This window comes from Malaclemys terrapin, chromosome 5, assembly GCF_027887155.1.
Source record: "Malaclemys terrapin pileata isolate rMalTer1 chromosome 5, rMalTer1.hap1, whole genome shotgun sequence".
Classification (NCBI taxonomy): domain Eukaryota; kingdom Metazoa; phylum Chordata; order Testudines; family Emydidae; genus Malaclemys; species Malaclemys terrapin.
The window spans coordinates 64,214,673-64,233,282 of NC_071509.1; the positions used below are offsets into that span (position 1 = coordinate 64,214,673).

Sequence of the window (18,610 nt, forward strand, 5' to 3'; positions counted from 1 at the left end):
CTGGGATACTTTATTAAAAAAAAAAAAAAAAACACACAAAGTCACTCTGCAAGACCAGGAGAAGCAAATTCTCTTAGGTCAAGGATGACTCAAAGGGAAACTATCTAAGAATGCAAAACAAGCCATCAGTAACTTGACCCCATCAAACCTACAGGTAGTCCCCAGAGCTGCTAATACAGCTTGCATTAGATCAGGGGTTCACAAACTGGGGGTCAGGACCCCTCAGGGGGTCACGAGGTAATTACATGGGGCGTCGTGAGCGGTCAGCCTCCACCCCAAACCCCGCTTCACCGCCAGCATTTACAATGGTGTTAAATATATTTTTAAAAAAGTGTTTTAATGTATGGGGGGTGGGGGTTGCACTCAGAGGCTTGCTGTGTGAAAGGGGTCATCAGTTAAAAAGTCTGAGAACCCCTGCATTAGAGGAAGCCATACAAAAAAGACTTAAAAGACCAAACAGAAAGCCAAACAGGCCCGAATGTCATTACTAAAAACCACCATATTCCAGTCCTACAGTTGCCAAACATACCCTATATTTGTGTATAAATGTTAGCTGCAATACTGTAGCACTGTTGTGAATGAGATGAAGAAAAACACAACGTAAGCTGCAACATGAGTATAACGAGCCAAGTTATATAAGTGTACAACTTGGATATTTCACTGCTATTTTATTTATTTTTTAAAAAGATAATTCTCTGTTCAGACAACAATCCATGTGCACATTTAGTAAAGGCCAGAATTTTTTTTTATAATATCTATATAATAAGGTTCCAGGAGTCTATTAGGTCTGAAGTCTATTAGGTCTGTTGAGTCAGTGTGGAGCAATGGAAACAACTACAAGCCCGGCTGAAGGCTCTTTTAGTTCAGAATATCACCAGAATGAATCATCATTGGGTTTCACAGTCTGTTACCTCCAGATTTTAAGTTCTCAGTCATTTTCAGTTTACAAATTACACCTGTGAGGTGTACAGCTATAGTAAGGCATGCGTCTATGCCATGCCAACTGTCCTAAGCTATTCTGATATCAGAGATAGCTCAACAAATCACCACCCTGACTCTACAGCTAATTCGCATGCAACACATTTTCATTGTTATATGAAGTAGAATGGTGGATTACTTGGCTCGGCTCCCATGCACGCAAATCAACAAAAACGTCCCAACACAACCTTCGTACACACAAACCAACTACACACATAACAGTCCCTCACTGAAGCACACACCCCTCATCCACCACCTGCACAAATTCACAAAACTGTCCCAGCCCAACACAACCCACACTCAAAGCAACACAGCCACCCAGATACCCACACATCCAATAACCCCAAACATCACCCTGAAGCCTAGAATGTCTGTTGAGTCAGTGTGAAATGATGGAAATAGCTACAAGCATGGTGGAGAGCTCATTTTGTTTAGAATATCACTTGGTTCAATCATCACTGTGATTTGCGGTCTGGCACTATCCTGTTTTTTAACTTCCAAGCCAGTTAACACTTTTCTTTTTTAAACACACAGATGCACCATCCTGGGCTTTCAATTTCTACTTATTATTATCAGGAGAGTGTCTAAAGTACACTCCAAAGAAAGGGTCACTCCTCTTAACTCAACCCAAATAAAGTGATGGGCTGAAAATTTTGGTCATAAAAAAAAACTCACAATGACTTGAGGTTTGAACACTTTACAGAAAATAACGAGTGCACTAATGTAGCTACTTCATCTGTTTATCCTCCTGTAAAAAAAGCAACAGGAGGGAGTCAGACTATGGTATTGATAATTACCTGTTATACGTACTTTGACATAAGTAGAGCCGGTAGAAAATTGTATTCCAAAACCGTCTCAAGAAAAAATAGTGCTTTTTAAAAATAAATTGCAGAAAATTTTTATTTCATTTATAATTTTCCATTTTTTCCACTAAAGCATTTTTAGATTCTCAAAAAAAAAAAATTATTAAGCTTTTGTAACCTAATGTCTATTCCATGCTAGGTGTGAGAGAGTGCCACGTGCACAGTTGCTGGAGATTTTTCCCCTCAGTGGTATCCATAGGGCTAGCTCCAATGCCCTCTGAGTCAGGCACATATGCCCTGGTGTAAAGAGCATCGCTGGCCCCCACACATTTTCAGTTCCTTCTTGCCAGTAATTCCGACAGAGGGGAAGGAGCGAGGGCCATGGAATGGACATGAGCAACATATCTCAAAGAACAATGGTTACAAAAGGTGAGTAACCATTTTTTCTTCTTTGAATGCTTGCTCCTGTCCATTCATGCTAGGGGACTCACAAGCAGTATCCTCAGAGGTGCGCTCAGAATTCATGCACATGCTGACTGCAACACTGCTCTCCCGAAACTGGTGTAACCCCTTTAGGGTTTAGAGGGCATGGCCCCTTTAAAGCTTTTTCCTAATGGGGAGGTGGAGCAGTGAGAGAAAGGAGGAAAACTCCAAGGGGTGGGTCTGGAGCTGGAGCGAGAAGGGCTGCAGCAAGCAGGCCCTCACAAAGTAAAGTAGCGGGGCACCTACCTGAAGCCTGAGAAGGACAAGCGGCCGATTAGGGACACCCCAGGACAGGAGCCAGCGGAGCACTGTGCCGGGGAAGAATCGCCCGAGAAGGACAGGCTGGAGCTGGACCCAGTATCACTGCTGCCCAGACCTGCATGGGGCTGTGAGTATTGGGGCTTGTTACTCTGAATTGGGAATAAGGAGGGAGGCTGCTATGTAGTTAAGTGGGGAGGTGGTCGCTCTGTGTGGCTTTGCAGAGAGCGGCAGAAGAGGGCACCAGAGGGGTTTGTTGCGGAAAGTTTACTGGCACCGAAAATGACCAGGAGCTCCCAAGACTCACCACTGGACTTTGCTCAGGACTCCTGAACTCTGTGTGTGGACACATTGCTTGGTGTCTGCCTTTTCAGACTGTGCTACCACTGGGCCCGTGGGGCCTTGGTTTGGATGCAACCCTGTTTTACTACTCCCCCTACATTTCCCCTTGTTATTTTTCTCCTCTCATCCCTCTGTAAATAAATATCTCCCTTTAATATATCCATTGAACTTTTCCGGTGTGTGTGTGTTCACTCTGGGAGGTTTGGAACAGGTGCCCCTAGGGTGGAAGGGATATTTCCTGCTGCATTCCTGCGTGCACCTTCTCTTGGCTAGAGCTGCCTGCACAGCAGACTCCATCTTGGCTACGAGGGCGCTCAAGTTACACTGGCATCATCACAGGCCTGTTGGGTGATGGTGTAGTGTGACGTGAAGGTATGAACCAACGACCATGTTGCGGCTCTGTAGATGTCTTGGATTGGTACCTGTGCGAGGAATGCTGCTGATGAAGCCTGGGCTCTTGTGGAATGAGTGGTCATGATGGCCGGAGGCGAAACCTGCTTATCCTGGACAAGATTCTTTCGGATGACACAGGTAGCTCTCATCCTTTCTGCTACTGTTATAAAGAGTTGCATTGACTTGTGGAAGGGCTTAGTTTTCTCAACATAGAAGGCGAGAGCCTGCCTAACATCCAATGTATGAAACTGACATTCCTTAGAGGTCTTGTGAGGTTTTGGAAAGGAGACAGGAAGAAAATGTCCTGGCTGTTGTGGAAAAGTAAGACCACCTTTGGTAGATAGGCTGGATGGGGGCGCAGCTAGACCGTGTCCTTGAAGAACACCGTGCAAAGGGGTTCCGACGTGAGGGCTTTTCTCTCAGAGACCCTTATGTCCGAGATGATCACTACTGGGAAGGGGACCTTCCAAGAGAGAAGCTGTAAGGGGCACGATGCTAATGGCTCAAAGTGAGGCCCCGTAAGCCCCATGGGGGAAAAAGGGGTAGATCGATTCGCGAACCTGAGGAGTCTTTTCATCCCCTTAAGAAACCTGACCATCATCTCATGGGAGAACACTGATCTGCCATACACTGGAGGTTGGAAGGCTGAGATGGCTGCTAAGTGAAGCTTAATAGATGAGAGAGCCAGACCTTGATGTTTAGGTGGAGCAGATAGTCCAAGATAGACTGCAGAGAAGATCAGGATGGGGAGAGATTCTGTTCGGATGCCCAACAAGTGAATGGTTTCCACTTGGCCAAATAGGTAGCCCTGGTGGAAAACTTTCTACTACCTAGCAAGACTTGTTGAACCTGTCCCAAGCAGGCCTGCTCTTCAGGGGTCAGCCATAAAGCAACCATGCCATCAGGTGCAGGGAAGTGAGGTTCAAGTGAAGACAGAAAATATCATATTGCCGCTATATAAATCCATGGTGTGATACTGTATTGAATACGCAGGACACTTTATGATATTGTTGACACCAATATTATTAAATGTCAAGAAATCTGACCAGATATGCTGTGTGAGATATCTGCAAAAATGTTATAATTTGCCAAGTATGATAATCTTGTTTATATGTTTGTATCACCTTTGTATTATGAGTTATAGATATGTATGACATGTCTGTATTTCCAAACTTGTGCTGTGTTTCTGGGTGACACCTCCAGACAAATTGGAATCAGCACTAGGCCTGCTTGATGGCCCAAACAAGGGACATCTGCTGTACAATGAACCCATTTAAAAAAGCCAAGGACTATACCTTATGAGTCAGCAAGCCTGTAGGGGCATGCCTATGGACAGAACTTTAAGGCCTTTCCATGCCATGTACTGGGCAGCTTGTGTTTGAAACAAAGGAAGTACAAGCCACATGGCAAAAGACTATAAAATGCAGCTTCGTCTTTTCCAGTTTGTCTTCAATCCTGCTTTTTACCTCTGGAGTGACTTTCCTACAAACTGAAGCTCTGAACAAAAGACTGAATGACCCATCCAAGCTATGAATGTGTTTCAGAGGGACTGTTAAGCCACCAAATTCAACAATACTGCTAAGAACCTGATATATGGACTTTGCTTTACCATTTGACAACTCTCTTTTTGTTATTTTTTCTTTATAATAAACCTTTAGTTTTAGATGCTAAAGGATTGGCTGGCAGCATTGTATTTTGGGTAAGATCCAATATTGACCTGGCAATGTGGCTGACACTTTCGGGTTCAGAAGAACATTCTGTAGCGTGAAAAGAATTTTTAAATAACTCCTCACCTTACTGCACCTAGGTGCTGACTGGAAGCCAAAGAACTGGAATGCAATGAAGGGGACTGTGTGATTTCCTTTTTTTGCTAATTGATAACCAGTGTGGGGGATCAAAAGCACCGTTTGTGACTGGCTGAAGAGTTTAACTTCAGTGTTAGTCACAAGTTTTGGGAGTGCCTGCTCTCCCTTTTGCAGCCTATCCTGCCCATGGCATTTCCAATGAGGGCTACCCTGGCACCCCAGGTCACACATGGTATGCCCATATCTTGAATACTGTGTGCACATGTGGTCACCCCATCTCAAAAAAGATATATTGGAATTGGAAAAGGTTCAGAAAAGGGCAACAAAAATGATTAGGGGTATGGAACAGCTTCCATGTGATTAGAGATTAATAAGACTGGGAATTTTCAGCTTGGTAAAGAGACAACTAAGGGGGGATATGATACAGGTCTATAAAATCATGACTGGTGTGGAGAAAGTAAGGAAGTGTTATTTAGTCCTTCTTATAACACAAGAACTAGGGGTCACTAAATGAAATTAATAGGCAGTAGGTTTAAAAACAAACAAAAGGAAGTATTTCTTCACACAATACACAGTCAACCTGTGGAACTCCTTCACAGAGGATGTTATGAAAGCCAAGACAATAACAGGTTTCAAAAAAAGAACTATATAAGTTCATGGAGGATGGGGAGGGATGGTGTCCCTAGCCTCTTTTTGCCAGAAGCTGGGAATGGGCAACAGGGAATGTATCACTTTATTACCTGTTCATTCCCTCTGCAGCACCTGGCATTGGCCACTGTCTGAAGACAGGATACTGAGCTAGATGGACCTTTGGTCTGACTCAGTATGGCCATTCTTATGTTCCTATGAAATCAAGTCCAGACGGGGTGGAAGCACAAGTGGCACTGTCACTGAGAGGTCCAGAAGCATCCTGAACCAATACTGGTGTGACCACGCTGGAGCTATCAGGATAAACTTCATCTTGTCCTATTTAATTTTTAGGAGGACCTGGTGAACCAAGGGGATCAGTGGTAAGGCATATAGTAGGCTGTATGCCCATGAGAGCAGGAAGGCATCAGAGAGGGAGCTCATGCTGTGCCCGTGCAGCAAACAGAACTGATGGCATTTCCTGTTTTGTCTGGTGGTGAACGGGTCCACATGGGGAGGCCCCCATTTCTGGAAGATAACACTGACAACTTCCAGATGCAGAGGCCACTCGTGGTGAGAGGCAAAGGATCTGTTGAGGTGATCTGCCAGCACGTTTCAGACTCCTGGGGGATGTGACACCTTGAGATGAATAGCATGTTTCACACAGAAGTCCCACAACTGGAGGGCCTCCTAGCACAGGGCTGTCATGCAGAAGTCCCACAACTGGAGGGCCTCCTAGCACAGGGCTGAAGATAGAGCCTCCCCGTGCTTGTGGATGTAAAACATTGATGCTATGTTGTCTGTCAAGACCTGCACCATTGTGTTGTCCATCAAGACCTGTCCATTAAGACCTACACCCACAAGATCTGGGAAAGGAACATCTGGCAAGCCCTGAGTTCCCTGACCTTTATATGCAGGGAGAGTTCTTCCTAGGACAAGAAATCTGGGTCGTGAAACTCCCGAGATGGGCTCCCCACCCTTGGTCTAACGTGCCTGAGACTAAGATTACTGATGGATGATGGGCAGCAAAGGGTACATTACAGATCCTGGGTCCCATCAGGTCAGCGAAGCAAGGACTGGAGATGGAATTGTGAGTATTGAGTCCAGGTGGTGTCTGCTCAGGGAGTAGACCAATGCCAGGCACATTTGAAGGGATCTGAGGTGTAGCCTTGTGTGCTGCACCACATAGGTACATGCCACCATGTGATCCAACAGCTTGAGGCAAACCTGAACCGTCTTTAGTGGATGGATTCTGACCTTGGAAATCAGGTCCAACATAGATTGGAAACAGGCTTCCGGTAGGAAGGCTTTGGCCTGCGTCTAATCGATCACTGCCCCGATGAACTCTGTTCTCTGAACTGGGACCAGACTCAGCGCTTGGAAGGTACTGGGCTGATGTTGTGCTGCCCCTGAGCCTGCGACTGACCATTGATCAGCCAGTCATTGAGGTACAAGTACACTTACACACCTCAATTCCTGAGGAAGGCTGCCACTACCACCATATACTTTATCGGCAGCCCCACAGGTCTTCATGGACTGACAGGAAGAGTGGTGAAATGGTAGTGGTGTTGCCCCACTATGAACCTGAGAAATCTTCTGTGACCACGGAAGATAGAGATGATGTGTCATAGTCCTGGCTGCTGAGTTGGCCGCATCCAGAGCTGGCTGCAGGGAGATCTTAGCCACAGTCTTGCCCTCCTCTAAGATGGCCACAAATTCCAGCCTCAATTCCTGTGGGAGGACGTCTTTAAATTTGGACAGTGAGTTCCACAGATTAAAATCTTACCTCCCCAGTAGATCCTGTTGGTTGGAAATACATAGTTAGAGACTGCCTGTTGAATACAACTTTTTGTCCAATCAGGTCTAGTCTCTGAGCTTCTTAATTTTTGGGGGTAGCACTCTACTGCCCTGTCTGTCTCACTCATTCGCCGCCAACACTATCAGGGATCCCAGTGGAGGGTGAGAGTAAAGGTAGTCAAACCCGCTTGATGGGGCATAGTATTTCTTATCTGCCCCCTCAGAGATGTGGGGCAGAGAAGAAGGGGTCTGCCACAGTGTCTTAACAGGCCCAAACATTGCTTCATTTATGGGTAACGCTACTCTGGAGGAAGCGGCAGGCTGTGTGCCGACTCCTTAAATTCTTTCACTTTTAGACCGAAGTTTGCCACTTTTCAGGAGGACCTGGTGGGCCCTGAAGTCCTCTTGAGAAAGCAAGATTCTAGGGCCTGCAACTGTCTCATCCGGGGACAACGAGAAGGAGGCCTGTGATGAAGGAGGGGCTCCCCCCTCTTCTTTTGCTTCCACTACATCCATCACAACCACTTCCTGAATGTCAGCACCGGGATTGGGGCTGGAGTTAGGGTCCAGTGCTGGGCGGGAAGAGGTGGTGGCCCACCTTTCTGACACCACAGAGTATGAGTGTTGGGAAGGGAACCTCCGTACTGGGGGAAACCCGCAGGGGTTCCAGTACTGCCACTGCATCAGCCAGTGGCCCAGTGACCAGGTGCCAGCAGGAGGGCCAGTACCAAAGTCCGGAGGCTGGGTATCAGTAGGTCTTGGATGGAGCGAAGAATTCCCCTTCCGACTCCAAAGAGGATTCTTCCCCTTGGAAACCAAAACAGTGTAGTACCCGCTTCCGCCCCCGGGCGATGCCAAGAGTGTTGGGATGGTGACTGATGCATGGGTACCATGGAGGGCTTGCCTCTGAATGGTGCTGCAGTGGTCGGTACCAGGACAGAGCTTGCCAGACCTTGTTCTCTTCTGACCCTAGTCACCCTAGCCAGCAGGAGTCCTTGAGAGGTCGACAGGATCAAGAGTGACAGCAGATCCTTCGCTGCCTGAAAGGCCTCTGGTGTTGAGGGGACCAGCAACCGTCTGGGCCCACGGCTGCTCATGGGAGTCAATGGTACGTCCTGTACTGGAGTTGGTGCTCTACGTGGAGTCTGTGGAGCCATCAGTGGCTTGGGGGAGGACGAATGGCCTGACGCAGATCTCACTATGCCAGTCCCTCCCTGCTTGTCTCTCTTCAGCACCGAAGAATGCTCGCTCAGTGCACTGTTTCTTACGTTTCTTCCTCTGCACCAAGTATGGAGAATGGTGCTGGGAAGAACACGGTGCTGGGGAAGTGCTCCACACATATGCCAAAGTACTCTGCACGATTCAGATAGATTCAGTTCCGAGGCTGGTCTGAGGTCCATCTCCATAAGAATGGCTTTCAGACAAACGTCCCTGTCCTTTCCGGTACAGGGTTTGAAGTCCCTGCAGAACTGGCACTTCTCTTTGACATGAGACTTCCCCAGACACTTTAGACAGCTAGTGTGCATTATTATACTTCTGCACAAAACATACTGATGTTGTTTAGTCCCTTGGAAAAGAGGTTTTATTTATTATTTATCACCTTGTATCTATGCATAGCTTTAGGCACATTATATGGACATAACACTGAGCAAGATGATAATCGGATGAAGTACAGCTGTAGTCTAATAATCTTAACATTGGGCAAGGATTCAGGACACCTGAGTTCTGTTCACAACTTTGTCACTGACTTGCTGCTTGACTTTAGGTAGTTTACTTAATTTGTTCGGTCTCTTTTTCACTATCTTTAAAGCAGGGATAATAATGAACTATAAATTAAATGTACTACATACATTATTATTATTATTTATAAAACTATCATGACAACATACCCCACCCAGAGACGAAATGCCTCACTGACACACTAACCAAATTGTGCATACTGTTAGTATTAGAACACTTTACCTACCTTGCCTGGTATACTCATCTGCTTCCCTGTGGACTAAGTCCTTTACCCGGTTTCCATACAACAACCTGGAGGAATCATGATCAAAAGCTTTCAGGGTTTCACTTGAACTGTATGACTTCTGTGTAGGCACTCTGCACTCCTCATTTTCTGCTGAAGAATTTGTGTAACGTCGTTCTTTGTCTCTTCTGCTCTTTGTCAGGGAGCAATAAGGCCTACGTTCTTTCACATCCATACTTCATTCCTTCTGTATGCACATCAGCCCAGCTTACTTGAAACTCTTCTCTACATTTAATTTATGTCCACCTTTAAGAAGATAAAAATATATATATTATAATAATACATCAGTGGTCATCTGATTCCTGAGAGTTCTCTATGTCTTTCTGACACAGAAACAAAGTTCCTATTTATAAAAAAAAATACAGTTCAACAGTATCTGAAACACAGTTCTATGTTGTTAATAAGACACATAATAGTTTAATTTTTCAGCAGCATACCTGATAGATTAGCCAAGAAACCCATTAACAATAACAGAAGTTACAGTATATATCTAATCTGCTGTGTGCAAGTGAGTGCACCAAAAACGTAAGCTCAAACTGCTTTGCCAAATTCAACTAGAACCCTGAAATAAAATATTTCTGGGTTTCAGCACAAGGAAAATATCTGCTATTTGTTTTTTCTTCTTTTGAGAAAGATACAACAGTACATGCTTTTAAGGGGAACCTGACTTTTTCCTACCCATGTGGATCTTCTGTTTCAGTGTCTGTTTCTGAAATGTAAAAGTTTAATTTCCATGTTTTTTGTTGCTGTTTATGTGTTTAGAAAATTGTCCTTTAGTGAGAACCCAAACCTAGTATTTCATGACAAAAAGAAGAACAGGAGTACTTGTGGCACCTTAGAGACTAACAAATTTATTAGAGCATAAGCTTTCGTGGACTACAGCCCACTTCTTCGGATGCATATAGAATGGAACATATAATGAGGAGATATATATACACACATACAGAGAGCATAAACAGGTGGGAGTTGTCTTACTAACTCTGAGAGGCCAATTAATTAAGAGGAAAAAAAAAAAAAAAAAAACTTTTGAAGTGATAAGTGATAAAACTTCAAAAGTTTTTTTTTTTTTTTTTTTTTTTCTTCCTCTTAATTAATTGGCCTCTCAGAGTTAGTAAGACAACTCCCACCTGTTTATGCTCTCTGTATGTGTGTATATATATCTCCTCATTATATGTTCCATTCTATATGCATCCGAAGAAGTGGGCTGTAGTCCACGAAAGCTTATGCTCTAATAAATTTGTTAGTCTCTAAGGTGCCACAAGTACTCCTGTTCTTCTTTTTGCGGATACAGACTAACACGGCTGTTACTCTGAAACTATTTCATGACAGGCTACTGAAACATAAGCACAACACAGGCATTGGGAAGAAGTTCTCCCTGGTTGTGCATTTCAGTGTGCCTACTCCTGGATAAAAGTTGTAATACTGCAAATTTAAATTCACATTGCAAATATAAATCAGAAATAATTTTTCTAGTCCTCATATCTTGAAGGGACACTGTAAAGATAAAAAAATATATTTTTAAAATCTAATATATTTCTTATAGTTACTGATGTTCCCTTACTATATTTCCAGATTCATTCAGTTTAAACTGAGTACTCAGTTTCACTTACAAGTTCTCTTACACAAAGCTCAAGCATTTGGTTTTCTAACACAGAAAGAGATTGTTTAAAAATATTAAATATTTCCATTGCCATTTTACATAAAAATCATTCATGTTAGTTTTTGCCAACTATTTTAAAAATGTGTATAAATACTACATATAAACAAAACCTAGGTCTGAGGAGTCAAATATCTGACCATGCCCTATAAGCTGAGGAGCTGCTGTTTCTTATATAATGTGTTGTGTGTTAAGGTTATTTCCTTTGTCTTCAGGAGGAAGACTATGAGCGGTCTCTCTCTCTCTCCTTGGAGCCCTTCTCAGTTTAGAATATTTAAAGTACCACAAACATTTTACAAAGAGTGATGGTAGCAGCCATTCCCTTTGTGACAAAGGATTAAAATGACAATGTACAGTGACTATCACAAAGCAATATCAAACTGTATTTTCACTCTCTGTTCTACAAAACCAAGGTTGCTTTAGATCAGTTCACCTATTACATTTTTAAACATATTTCATTTCAAACAAACTAATTAATTGTCTCTCTTAAAATGATTCTAAGCAAGTATTTGATTTACTACTGAACTGTAATTCAATTTTTTTAAATGAAAGGTGTTTTATCATCCTATCTAGTTTGAAGTTCTCTACAAGGCTCTCACATTTCTTGACCTACGTGAATCTCAATTTAGGAATTTCAAGATAAAGTGCAAAATTACATGGAATACATATATACTAAATACAGAGCTAATTTTTTTTTCATTTAAGCAAATTCCCTTTTACATTTAGGGCAATTTCAAATATACTTTACACCTCCTTTTTCATGTCAAAATGTTTGTTTTTCCTAGCACAAATACCAGTTGATATAGGTACAATGATACTGTTAATTCAATCTAGGGATACTGATATGTGCAGGCACATGTAGTCCAGGAATTAAAGATTAATCTTTCATTAAAGATTATGTCATGTGATTAAATCTCCAGGAATACGTCCAACCAAAATTGGCAACCCTAAGTGCAGGTTATGTTTTAAATCCTTTTATATGAAACACACCGACCTACATTTTGTGATTAAATACTTTTCTCCCCAGACTGCTGAATATTAAATGACCCTGTTCCTTTTATTTAAAAATAGTTGTCTAAACATTTTAGACATTTTCACGCTGTCATATTATGAACATCTTCAGAAATAAGCTGTATATTTTCCCCTCTCCTCAGGAAAAACCATTGATAAACTGCAGAGGTTGTCAGTTACTATATCTGCTCAGATCTAACACCATAAAATTATTAACATGATTTTTTTAAAAAACATAAATAGAGCTGCTTTAAGTTATCAATAAACAGTTATTTTAGAATATTACATATCAGCATGTAGACTTCATATGGAAACATCTCTTTTTTTAGCCATATACTTCAGGATATCTAAAGATCTTTTTTATTCTTGGAATCTCTAAATTGTGCCATGAGAAAATCGATATACAGTACTAACCATCAAAGATAAGATCAATATGATTTTTTTTAAAGAGGCTTCAAGCTTCTGCAGTATTTTTGCAAAATAAAAACAAAGCCCTGTGTGCAATGCTTTCCATGACTATACAAAGCTGAAAATCCTCAAAGATTTAATCTACACTGTAGTGTTAGGAACTACTGATCTGTTTCACACAGAATCAATGAATTCAATACAACTTCAAAAGACAGTTTTCTGGGTTATCTACTGCCTCTCCAGGCTAAGAATGAGAAGGCTAGAAAATACAAGCTGGTTAATAGCACCAAGTTATTGGAATACTTTCATGGCAATTATACTGTCATCATGAACTAGGAAGATACCATGCACACTGTAGTCATGTTTTGCATAAGACATTTAGCTCCTGTGAAATGCTGAGTGCTCCAATAGCCTGATCCTGCACATTTTGAATTTAAAGGTAAAACACATGCTATCTTTAATGGCCCCAGTGAAGTCAATTCGAGTTGATTGCCTTCAGCCCCTTACAGGAAGAGCCCAGCATCTTGCAGGATCAGGCTTTTAAAAATTATTTAATCATTGGCTTATGTAAGTGTAAAGGACTGTTGGCCCCTTACTGAAACTTAGTGCAGGTTTTTAGTTGGCCCTATCCCAGGACCAAAGGAAAGGGGAAGGGCCTATGAGAAATCAAGATCCTGAGACTGACAGTCCCCAGGGTCAATGGGGAGGGGCCAATGCTCCTGGTTAGCCTGACTGACAGACAGGAAGGCCAATGAGCCAATGTCCTCCATATAAGCTGGAGCTGCCTGAGCCAGAGCAGAGCAGAACAGCAGCCAGAACCAGAGGGGGCCAAAGAAACAGCCCAGAGAGGAGAGCCGAAACAGCCAGGACCAGAGCAGCAGCCCAGAGAGCAGAGCTGAGCTGGAGACAGAACAGCAGCAGTGCTGAGGCAGAGTAGGGCGGGGACAGCCCAGCGCAGTGTGCAGCTGGGAAGAAGAGTGGGGGATCCTGGACAGGGAGCCCAGCACAGGGAGACGCTAGCAAACAAGAGGTCTTGCAGGCCAGACTTGGAGGGGGATTATATCCCCAACAGGAGGACCAATGCTAGGAAGAAGCCTAGAACCTGAAGATGTATAGCCACTACCAGACCAAGTGTCTGATCTGCAGTATCACTGCAGTGCAGCAAGGGCCTGGGAAGGCAGCCTGCGATGTGTGAGAAACAGACTGTGAAGTTTCTTTGAGTTCCAGAGACTGCCATTTGGGGTGTCCACGTCCCCCCAAAGCATAGTTACTTGTTGTTCCCTTTAGCCTTTCCCATTTTTTTTTCTAATTTTATTATTAGTTGCTGTTTAATAAATTGTGCATTTGCTTTGAACTGTATGTAGTGATCAGTGAGTCAGGAAAGCATCCAGTGCGAAGAGGGTATCCGGAGTGGGGACACTAACCCCTGTCCTAAGTGACCTCGATAAAACTGGAGGTCAAATCCCCCAGGAATCCTTGGCCCAGCCTTGTTGGGGTTACAAGGACTCTGCCACATGGGGGGGAGGACGGGACAGGGCCGGCTCCAGGCACCAGCTTGGCAAGCAGGTGCATGGGGCAGCCACTCCGGAGAGGGGCAGCAGGTCCAGCTATTCGGCGGCAATTTGGCGGACGGTCCCTCACTCCCGCTCGGAGCGAAGGACCTTCTGCCGAATTGCCGCCGCAGATCACGATCGCAGCTTTTTTTTTTTTTTTTTTGGCTGCTTGTGGCGGCCAAAACCCTGGAGCCGGCCCTGAGAAGGGGAGTCCTCGAGGTCAGGTAGGCTTCTGGGTAAAGGTAGTGGGAGCAAGGACTCAAATCCTTTTGCTAGCCAATTCCACTGAAAAGTAGCATATAAGCCAGGCAAGTTTCCCACAATTGCGGGACCATTCCCCCACTTACATAAGGTAAATCTATAGAATGGAAGAACAGAAGGAAAGTTGTCAGAAAGAGAAGCCATGTCTATACATTCAGCGCTGCAGTGGCGCAGCTGTACCAATACGCGTCTGATGAAGATGCTCTATGCTGACAGGAGAGAGCTCTGCTATCGGCATAATAAAGTCTCCACGAGTGTGGCAGAAGCGGTGTCTTTAGGAGAAGCTCTCCCGCCGACATAGCGCTGTGCACATGAGCGCTTATGTAGGTTTAATTTATGTTGCTCAGGGGAGCTGTTTATTCATACCCCTCAGTGACATAAATTATACTGACATAGTCTGTAGTGTACACATAGCCAGAGAGGAGTCAAAAAGAGAGACTAAAGATAAATATGCCTAATCTAGCCAGCAGTAAAAATCTTTCTGCACTATTCCAATTATGAGACAAAACATTCATCGAGAAAACTGTGGATAGCACTTGAACTACAAAACATGCATTTTTTCTGAATTCAGAAGGGTACTGCATATTGAAGTCTAGGTTGTCTGTCAACAAAGACAGGTCAAGGAAAGGAAAACTTGCTGTTGGCTTTGTAAGGCTTCTGGTCAGGGTTCTTGCTGCACTTCATTTTTTAGAAGTACTTTCTACTACAGTACTTTCTCATTATTGCATGACATTTTCACCCTGTCATACTATGAACATCTTCAGAAATAAACTATTTTTTTCTCTCAAGAAGACTGAGTATTTTTTTATCAGCAAAAACCACTGATAAAGCGCAGAGGTTGAGGTTGTCACTTACTGTATCTGCTCAGCTCTCTCACCATAAAATTATCTTTAGTGGTTATTGTGTTAACAAGTTTTCCAGCAACTTTAAGTGACCCCTTGGTCATCAAACTCTTAAGATATTTTCATTTTCCTTTTATTTTGTGTTGCATGAGCTGCATCCCAGTAACCTGAATGCACGGACTATTCTCCTTCTACGATGCCTTATATTAAGCACACATGAAATAATAAAGACAATACAAAAGCTCAAGGGAAAAGAGTGACTCTAATTTGACACATGAACAGTTTTCTTGACAAATCAGATTAAAGTTTTAAGCCTAATAGAATTAAACCAGTTTTAGAATATATTACAGAAACATTTGCCTTCACCTTCAAGGTAATACTTTTCCCATATGTCAATATTTATGGTCTACCAAATAGCTTTGTCCCAATTAATGGAACAGAAACGAGAATTTTCTTCGTACAATATTTACAAAAAGACATTCAGCTACTAAATCATCTATCCTCAAAATGACATTAAAATGGCTAGGAGTACTTGTGGCACCTTAGAGACTAACAAATTTATTAGAGCATAAGCTTTCGTGGACTACAGCCCACTTCTTCGGATGCTAATGGCTAAGTGGGATACTGCTGCTCATTTAAATAAACTTTCTCCACAGTATTTTTACAGATCAAAGATTTCATATAAGAACCTGGCATCTCTGGCTCATGAGTACAGAGCAAGCACATGCCATGTATATAATTGCATACAGTTTTTAATTTCCTGGGGACATCATATCTCCTGGCATACATGCAGAGTTTTTTGGGTTTTCATCAGTCTTTTTACTAACACCCTGCTATAATCTCTCAGTCTGCACCTGCTATGCAAGGGATTATATTGTGTGTACAATAGCATACCTTGAAATGTTCTGCATATACTGAAGGAAATGGACAATGTACTGGCTGACGTATGTCCATATTTCAATTTGCTATGATAACTTAAATCTTGATTTGGTGTTTGAACCACTGGATATTACAGCCTCCTGTAATCTTTTGAATCATCTGACCAAGCTAATGACTTCTTGTTTTTAATAATAAAGGAGAAATGTACACCAATTTCTGTGCTGGTATGGCAACATTGCTATATTCTTTTTAGTCTTATCTAAAGATACCCATTCAATTTGGGGTTACCATCAAATACCTACCAAGGACCCCAATCCTGCATTCTTGGATCAGGATCAGTTTTGGCTGCACCAAGGAGACAGGATTGAGCCATAAATGGCTAATTTATAGGAATCCCAAACTGAATGATTATCTGAAAATATTCGTTTTACAAGAACATACAGTATGAGTTGCTATGCCAGGGCAGATCATTGGTTTATCTAGTCTAGTCTCCTACCTTCACCTGCAGTTCGCACCTGGTGTTTTGGATGAATGATTAAAACTCCCATAGTCCTAAATCACAGTGTGAAAAATTCTCTCTCAATCTTTATATGTGGTGAGCTATGGCCTGAAGTACTAGGGTCAACACCTCTTATAACATTTTTACATAATTAGAATAGCAAATGGTATTCTTGTTCAGAGATATGTCTAACCATTTCTTGCAGCTTTCTAAACCACTTGCCTTAATTTCCTGAGGCAAATGAATTATACATGTGGACAATACATGGTATAAAAATATTTCACTTTAGTCATTTTAAAATGTTGCATTCCATTTTCTGATCTATAACATGATGAAAGGACACAATCATCAAAACACCATCATACTTCTTTCATATCTCCTACTACTGCATACTTTGCCAGACTAAATAATGCCATTCTTTTTAATCTTCTCATACAGGGCATGGTCCAAAGCTGACTGAAGCTTTGATTTGGGCTCAAACTGTATACATCTCACCAGGGGCGCTGGAACAATTTGTACAGTGGGGGTGTTGAGAGCCATTGAATCAAACAGTAAACCCTGTATCTAATGGAGCCCTCTTGAAGCCAAGGGGTGCAGCAGCACCCCTAGCACATATGCGTCCCACCAACAGTACTACACAAATATGGCCCTTCTTTTAATGACCTTTTTGAGATCTTTTCTATTTCACCTGCTTTCTTTTCAGGCTGAAGAGATCAAAATTGAATGCAATATTCAGGAGATGGAATTCTGCCACCCTTACTCCTGCTGAGAAGAGACTTACTCGTATAGTCCTATTGAATTCAGAGTGAGACTATACTCGAGGTGAATATGGGTGGCCGAATCTGACCCAAAGTAAGAGTTATACTAATAGTTTATTGCAGTGGTCTCCAAACTTTTTTGATCACGCACCCCTATCAGTAAAAAAAATCTTTGAGCACGCACCCCCAATATATGTATATTTATGTATAAATTATATACATGTACTACTGTACTAATATATTATGTACATTATAAAACAAAAATAGAAATTAAAAAAGGATGAGATAAAGATGAAATAAACAATATTTAAAAAAAATATTTTATTTATTAACGGTACAAAAACCCTTTTTGCTCTCACTAAAATAATATTATTAATAGTAATACTTTTTAGTGAGGGCAATGTGATTGAATATGCTTCATTATTTCTGAAAATCTTGGTTTAACACTTTGTGATACAGCGATTCGAAGGTCTGATTCTAAGTTCAGTTTATTTCGCACCTTGGTTTTAATGGCTGTCATAGCTGAAAAAATTGTCTCACAAAGATGTGTAGATCCAAATGGAAGAAGTGCATTGTTGGCTGTGCTTACTAAATTATGATACTCATTTTTCAATCCCATCCACCAATTATGCAAAGGTTTTTGTTGAAATTCAGCTAGTAAATTTCCATCTTCCCTGATGTCAATCAGTTGTTCTTGCAAACTAATCAGAAGGTCTTGCATTTTTATATTTTTAATAAACAGGTTCAAAACCCACTGAAACTCTTCATTTGGAAGATTTTTAAACAGGTTAAAAAAACCTGGAAACAGAATTTTCAAGTGTGCAGATATGAAAGTTTTTATCGGTGTCACACTTACATCGTTTTCAGCAACAAAGTCACATAAGGATGGAAACATTTCCAAACATCCATTTTCAAAATGCTCTCTCCATAGCATGAGTTTCTTTCGAAAAGCAGTTACTTTCTCACTCATTGTTAAACCGTCACCTTTACCTTGAAGGGACAGATTAAGTGTGTTTATTTTTTTAAAAATATCTGCTAGGTAGAATACTACTGACAGCCACTTGTCATCACAGAAAAGATCAGCAAATTTGGAACACTTGTCTTTTTGTAAAAGAAAAATGTGTAACATCTTTAAGTTCAACAACTCTTTTAAGCACTTTGCCACGAGATAACCAGTGAACCTCTGTGTGGTACAAAAGATTTTCATGGTCACTCTCCATCTCATTACAAAGT

The 18,610-nt window shown here is 42.1% G+C and overlaps 1 protein-coding gene across 4 annotated transcripts in view; it reads right to left on the reverse strand.

Moving 5' to 3' along the window:
• TENM3 (teneurin transmembrane protein 3) overlaps nt 1-18,610 on the reverse strand; it is a 982,465-nt gene that overhangs the window by 476,352 nt on the left and 487,503 nt on the right. For all 4 annotated transcript variants that reach the window (XM_054029684.1, XM_054029687.1, XM_054029686.1 and 1 more), the window contains one exon: nt 9,453-9,755. In XM_054029684.1, coding sequence (XP_053885659.1) covers nt 9,453-9,684 — 232 coding nt within the window. In that variant the 5' untranslated portion in view covers nt 9,685-9,755. The remainder of the gene's footprint in view (nt 1-9,452; nt 9,756-18,610) is intronic.